The sequence below is a fragment of the Sinocyclocheilus anshuiensis genome, unplaced genomic scaffold (assembly GCF_001515605.1).
Source record: "Sinocyclocheilus anshuiensis isolate Anshui unplaced genomic scaffold, SAMN03320099.WGS_v1.1 scaffold401, whole genome shotgun sequence".
Classification (NCBI taxonomy): Eukaryota; Metazoa; Chordata; class Actinopteri; order Cypriniformes; family Cyprinidae; genus Sinocyclocheilus; species Sinocyclocheilus anshuiensis.
Genome location: NW_015539847.1, coordinates 125,760 through 133,201, shown reverse-complemented (window position 1 = coordinate 133,201; position 7,442 = coordinate 125,760). Strand labels below are relative to the sequence as shown.

At 39.0% G+C, this 7,442-nt stretch overlaps 1 protein-coding gene across 4 annotated transcripts in view; it reads left to right on the top strand.

Annotated features, from left to right (window-relative positions):
* Window positions 1–7,442, top strand: part of LOC107684576 (uncharacterized) — a 22,657-nt gene that overhangs the window by 12,293 nt on the left and 2,922 nt on the right. For 3 of the 4 annotated variants that reach the window (XM_016480866.1, XM_016480865.1, XM_016480867.1), the window contains exon 7: window positions 2,637–2,937. The exons of the other annotated variant lie outside the window; for it this stretch is intronic. In XM_016480866.1, the coding sequence (XP_016336352.1) occupies window positions 2,637–2,927 (291 nt within the window). In that variant the 3' untranslated portion in view covers window positions 2,928–2,937. The remainder of the gene's footprint in view (window positions 1–2,636; window positions 2,938–7,442) is intronic. 4 annotated transcript variants of the gene reach the window in all.

Here is a 7,442-nt window from a genome sequence, read left to right as displayed (position 1 = left end):
CTCTCTCACACACACACACACACACACTCTCTCACACACACACACGCACGCTTCAGCCGTCGCTCACACTCATGATGAGAAGCGTCCAGCAGTGAACAGAAACTTTTCACATGTCTCATGTCAATCAAATTTACAGAGGGTTTCTGCGGGCTTCAAAGTCTTGAAGGGTTAGTTCACCCCAAAATGAAAATTCTGTCATTAATTACTCACCCTCATGTCATTCCAAACCCCTAAGACCTTCGTTCATCTTCATTCATCTATTTGGAACACAAATTAAGATATTTGTGATGAAATCAAAGAGCTTTCTGACCCTGCATAGACAGCAACGCAATTAACGCCGGCTCCTGCATCAGAAGCACCACATGCATGCATTGTGATACTCTCCTGAACACAAGAAAGTGCACACACAATGTAAATAAGAGAATCATAGTGCAGTTAGCTTCATTAATTATACTTAAATAATTGACAACTTCAGTGATTTTAAAAGGGGCCTTCTTTATTCCCTTTCATACAATACATTTAAAGGGATAGTTCACCCAAAAATGAAAATTCTAACATTACTCACCCTCATGTCATTCCAAACCTGTAAGACCTTCGTTCATCTTTGGAACACAACTTAAGATATTTTTGATGAGATCTGAGAGCTTTCTGACCCTCCATAGACAGCAAGGTAACTTCCACGTTCAAGGCCCAGAAAGGTAGTAAGAACATCGTTAAAATGGTCCATGTGACGTCAGTGGTTCAACCGTAATTTTGTAAAACTACGAGAATACATTTTGTGCGCAAAGAAAACAAAAATAACAACTTTATTCAACAATTCTTCTCCTCGAGTTACAGTCTTCCGCTATTTTGGAGAGTATCACGACTAGTGCTGTCAAACGATTAATCGCATCCAAAATAAAAGTTTTTGTTTATATAATATATGTGTGTGTGTACTGTGTATATTTATTATGTACATATAAATACAGACACATACAGTATATATTTTGAAAATATTAACATGTATCTATATGTATATATTTATATTCATATAATTTATATTATATATAAATACTTTTAATATATAAACATAACATATTTTTCTGAAATATATGCATGCATGTGTGTATATTTATATATATATAAATAATTAATATACACAGTACACACACATATATTATGTAAACAAAAACTTTTATTTTGGATGCGATTAATCGAGATTAATCATTTGACTGCACTAATCACGACGCATGCGCGCTCTTTCTCCAGAACGTAAACAAAGGTAAACAATGCTGATTATGTTGATTACGTTCTGGAGAAAGCACACACATGCGTCGTGATACTCTCCAAAATAGCAGAAGACTGTAACTCAGGGAGAAGAATTGTCAAATAAATTGTTATTTTTGTTTTCTTTGCACACAAAAAGTATTCTCGTAGCTTCACAAAATTGAAATTGAACTATTTTACTGATGTCCTTCCTATGTTTCTGGGTCTGGGAGCATTTCAGTTGCATTGCTGTCTATGGAGGCTCAGAGAGCTCTCGCATTTCATCAGAAATATCTTAATTTGTGTTTCGAAGATGAACGAAGGTCTTATGGGTTTGGAACGACATGAGGGTGAGTAATTAATGACAGAACTTTCATTTTGGGGTGAACTATCCCTTTAAATCAACATTAAAAAGTTCTTAAATCAGATCAGAAAGTCTTAAATTCATAAAGTCGTGGCATTAAATGTTGCACACACTGCAAAACATTAATATCTTCCTCCGTATTTTGTCTTATTTTGCAGTACTAATTTCTAAACATCCTTAAATCAAGATACGCTTACTGGAGATGAAAAATGAAGATATGAAGTCTTGTTTTCTGAGAAATTAAACAAAACTATGTGAATTTATTTTTAACACAAGAACAAATATCTGTCGATGAAGTCAGAAAAATTAACTTATTTCAAAGGGAAAACAAGTTTTCATTCTCCATCGACAGATATTTGTTCTTGTTCTGATCATAAACTCACTTCATTTTGATTAATTTCTCATCTTGATTCAAGAATCTTTAGATGTTTGCACTGGAAAACAAGACGAAAATACTGAGGAAGAACTGCGTTTTTTGTGCAGTGCGAGATATAGTAAAAGGTATTTCCATGTTCTAGTTCATTCTAGTTAGCTTTTTTTGTAAAATGATTTAAATGTAATGGAAATCTGTTGGAAGTTGTATTTTCAAACTGTTGCTAAAACATCTCACTGTGTTTTGCCTAGACATTTACATTTAGAGACCATTGTGATGTATTGTGTTACCTTCAGTTGTCTTTGATTAGTCTTAAAATGGTCTTTAAAAAGTCCTAACTTTACCATCATAAAACCTCAAGAGCTATTTTCATAATACTCATTGTATTGTGACTATGTGACTTAATATATAAAAAACAATCAGTCTAGTGAGATTTGCTATACATGTATGCTGGAGACATGCTTATATATCCAACTTTATATAAAGAGCTGTGTAATTCTATAGTTAGATTTTGCAGGTGGAGTTGAACAAGCTGTGGGTAGATCTGCTCTGATTGTGTTTCTCACACGTGTTCATGTGTGTCAGCAGTAGGTGGCGCTGCAGTGTGTGTGTTGATTCAGAGACTCTGCTAACATGACATATTTCTCTTATCAGTTTAAAGATAAGAGCAAGGGACGCGGCTCTGAGATCCACAATAACCACAGAAACACACTCACCAGACTGAGATCTCTACATCTCACATGCGTGTGTGTGATTGAACAAACGCCTCAGATCATGTGTGTGTTGAGGAGAGCGAGATGCTGCTTTACTACCATTTTCACCAGAAAACAGCGGAAAAAACCCACAGACACAATGAAAGATGAATCTGAGAAACAGCTGCGGTTCAGAAGATCACTGAGAAGCCACCCAGAACACCCGAGAGAACACACTCGAGCAGTTGACTGAATGAAGAGAAGTAAGCGATTGTGTTTGTCGAAGCCTGTCCTCTGGTGTTTCTGCACATAACGCGTCTCTCCATTAAGACACATTAAAGCCGCCGCGGAACAAAAGCGTCTTCCATCGGTGTTGCTGTCGTCTCGGGTTCGGTGTGAACGCTGTGTAAAGCGCCGCAGGCTCGCGCTCGTCTGGTGTCACCTTACAAATAAGTGAGGAAATTATTTTGAAATAGTGTTGAAAGGATGGAGCTGTTAAACACTGACAGCTGATACTGCGGCCGCTGGATCCCACAGGTCATGTTCCTGTGACCGCACGCATCACATGACCCCGAGACGAGCGACATCTCATATTCCTGTGAACGGTCACACTCTTTCAGTCTTTATATGTCACATTCACTGATGGGAGTCGATGTGGAAGTAATATATAATATGATGTTTAAGATCTAGAGGAGCAGCGGGAGCTTCACGTCACATTTCATAGATTATAACAGGAATGATTTAGTCGCATGTGTTCATATAAACTGGCAGAAAAGCTTTTGGGATTCACTAGCAATGTTGTTTTGGACCTTTAGGGAGAGAGTTATTAACCCTGCGTGACCTTTGACCTTCAGAGATCAGAAGTCAGGTCTCATCTGTTGATCATTTCTCCTGGTGTGTGTATCGTCAGTAAATCATTCCTGCGCTGCTGTCAGTCTGAATGGACTGTTTTACTCGAATTAATTCATGTCGTCAGTGTTAAATCCTCCTCATCTGACCGCTGAGTCCTGACAGCCACTGAAAAGCCACTTCAGCCACAGCATTTACATGCAATTATCTCCTTACACAATTAACTGCTCTGGGTTAATTAGTGTCTTGCGTGTGTGAGCGTATCGCCGGCCGGAGACGAGCTGAGGCTGTAATCGGTGTTTGTGGAGTTAATGGAAGCACTGTGAGTGAACGCTGAGACCAGAAACACTTAGACCAGAAATCAGACAATCAACCTTTAACCAGTAACACTCACACTAACTACCATATTCTAACTACCACACAGTAACTACCATACACTAACTACCACGATAACTACCATACACTAACTACCACACGCTAACTACCACACGCTAACTACCACACAGTAACTACTGTACGCTAACTACCGTACACTAACTACCATACACTAACTACCACACGCTAACTGCTGTACACTAGCTACCATACACTACCACACGCTAACTACTGTACACTAGCTACCACACACTAACTACCGTACACTAACTACCATACACTAACTACCACACACTAACTACTGTACACTAACTACCATACACTACCACACGCTAACTACTGTACACTAGCTACCACACACTAACTACCGTACACTAACTACCACACACTAACTACTGTACGCTAACTACCATACACTAACTACCATACACTAAATCACTAACACACTAACTACCACACCGCACTATATATTTGACATTTAAAACATCCAACATGTGAGTGATGCAAACTCTGTTACGTTGCTATGCAGTTGCTAGGGTGTCATATGTGGTTGTTAGGGTGTTGTGTGTGTGGTTGCTAGGGTATTGTTTGTGGTTGTTAGTGTGCAGTTGTTAGGGTGTTGTGTGCAGTTGTTAGTGTGTTGTGTGCAGTTGTTAGGGTGTTGTGTACCGTTGTTAGGGTGTGTTGTACAGTTGTTAGGGTGTTATGTACCATTGTTAGGGTGTTGTGTACAGTTGTTAGGGTGTGTTGTACCGTTGTTAGGGTGTGTTGTACCGTTGTTAGGGTGTTGTGTACCGTTGTTAGGGTGTGTTTGTTGCGTGCGGTTGTTAGGGTGTTGTGTGTGGGGTTGTTATGGTGTTGTGTGCATGGGGTGGCTAGTGTATTGTTGTTAGGGTGTTGTGTGCAGTTGTTAGGGTGTGTTGTACAGTTGTTAGGGTGTTGTGTACCGTTGTTAGGGTGTGGTGTACCGTTGTTAGGGTGTGGTGTACCATTGTTAGGGTGTTGTGTACCGTTGTTAGGGTGTTGTGTACCGTTGTTAGGGTGTTGTGTACCGTTGTTAGGGTGTGTTGTGTACCGTTGTTAGGGTGTTGTGTACAGTTGTTAGGGTGTGTTGTGTACAGTTGTTAGGGTGTGTTGTGTACCGTTGTTAGGGTGTGTTGTGTACCGTTGTTAGGGTGTGTTGTACCGTTGTTAGGGTGTTGTGTACCGTTGTTAGGGTGTTGTGTGTGTGGTTGCTAGGGCATTGTTGTTAGGGTGTTGTGTCTGAATAAAAGCTGGTTTGTTTGTGTTTCTGCTGTATGTTGTCAGCATGAATCTCTCAGTGCTGATGTTTGTGTTTAACGGCTCTGTAGTGTTTCAGATCTCCATGGTTTTGTCTCTATTGAGTCACTGATGGTGAATGTCAAAATTGCTCAGAACTGGGCAGCGATTCTGCAGAGAAACACACAAACAAATGAGAGGAGAACAAACAAACTCAACTTGAACTCAAATATATATATACATATCCAGATATAGATTTTAGACATTTATTTCAAAATATACACAAAATGGCCAAAAAATATTACCCTAAAATAATGTTAAAATATTTCACATAAGTATTTATAATTATTAAAAATAATAATTGTTTTTGATAAGCTTATTTCCTATTTATGACTTTTTAAAACATACTTTCCATCAATTTATATTGTACAAACAATATTAAAAATACACACACATTCTGCATTTACCCAAAATGTGATTTAAGATTGCGTTTTCCTCGAGTACATTGTGTAATACATTTTGATTTTTTAAAGTTAAAATAAAATATATTTTCAGTGTGAAAATGATATTCCTGAAATGTATGCTCTAAAATATATTTTGACCAGAAGAAAGTGATATTTCTATGACATTTCTACATTAGAATCTCTAGTTAAAATGCACCAAATTGAGTCGGTCTGGTTTATGAGAAGCAGGACAGTTTTAGACTCAAACTTCTGTGCGGTTTGACTGTCACGGATGCAGACGATCAGAGATTGTTCTCAGTTTAACTGCGCTGTGTAATGAGCTCTTGAGCGTAACGACTCGTTAGAAGTGAAATGAAACATGTGGCTCCTCACAAACCCTTCAGAGAGCCGGCGATCCGAATAAAGCTGTGAATCTCCATCTGCTTCAACAGCCCTCGACACACACTTCAGAGAATCAAGATGAAGATTTACATAACAGATTCATGCTGCGAACATCAAGATAATCACTGTCGATTCCTCTATAATCAAGGTCAGATTATGTTATGCATACTTTGAATATATTGTCTGAAGGAGGATGATTATATATTTTCACTCTTTTTTGATAGTTTTTATTGAACGATGTAGTTGTCAGCACATACTATATCCTCCATCAGTCTGAAAACTGACCGGTTTGAGTGTATTTTGCTGATTAACTTGTAAACTGAAGCGGCCGCACTTAACTACGAACTATTCAGAACTATGAGCAGACATTCAGAGCATCTCGTTATTCATTTAATTGCTGTTAACCACCTCAAACGCTTTTCTTTGAGTTGGCGTTTCCAGTGTGACTTCAGCTGAAGTTCTCTTCATTATGCAGATGGCGGTGCATGATGGGAAGCGTGTGTCTGATTCCGTCTCATCGTGCCTCACGTTTAGCTGAGGACTGTTTCTGACCACTCGTGCGTCTGGTAATTGTTTAGGGTAAAGTGGGAAAATGGAAATAACCGTATTAATGATTACAGATGGAGTGTCATTTGTTTGGATGTTCAAACAGTTTCTAGTGTCTCTGTTTAAAGTCAGTTAAATATAAGGCCATTTTTGAGCGCGCTTCCCAAAATATTCACCGTCAAACCATCAAGTGGAGTATAATCAAGTATTTGCCACTGATGCGTTGCTTGATTAAATGTTGTTTTGCCAGAATCAGAGAAAGATGCTTTTTTGCAGCCAGCAGCAGTTAACTAACCCGGACTAACCAGCTAGACACTGACCCGTGAGCTGGACCAGTGACAGACAGAGTTTGGGAAACAAGGCACTTTAAATGAATGTCCACTTTCTAATCGCCAATTAAATCCGTCACTATCCTTCAATCATGCTGATTGGCTGAACTTTGTTCTCAGATGTGATTAGCGAGGTTTTTATCAGAACTTTCATATGTATCTCAAACAGTCTTATCTGCGTTTCCTCATTCTGCAGCGCCGGACTGTAAATCAGGGCATCTGTTTTGCTTCTGTGGAATTACAGATAAACCGGTTAGTGGACACTTTGGCCCATTGTCTGTTGTTTTGATGATCACGCTTAATAATTCTCGGCATCAATATGGTCTTTAAACCTGATTTGGCTGCTAAATGGAGTTAGTTGTGTGCGTGCGGCTCGTCTAATGCCATTAGAAATGTTTGTGAGGAGCAAATTCAATCAGACGTGAATTGAGCCGAAGAGCCCAGAGTCAATGAGCTTCAGACTGGATCCGTGTGAATGAAGAGAAGCTCATCGTTCAGACCGATCCACAGATTCACTGAAGAACAGATTCATGAACTGGGAGAGAGAAATAATGAGGAAAGAGT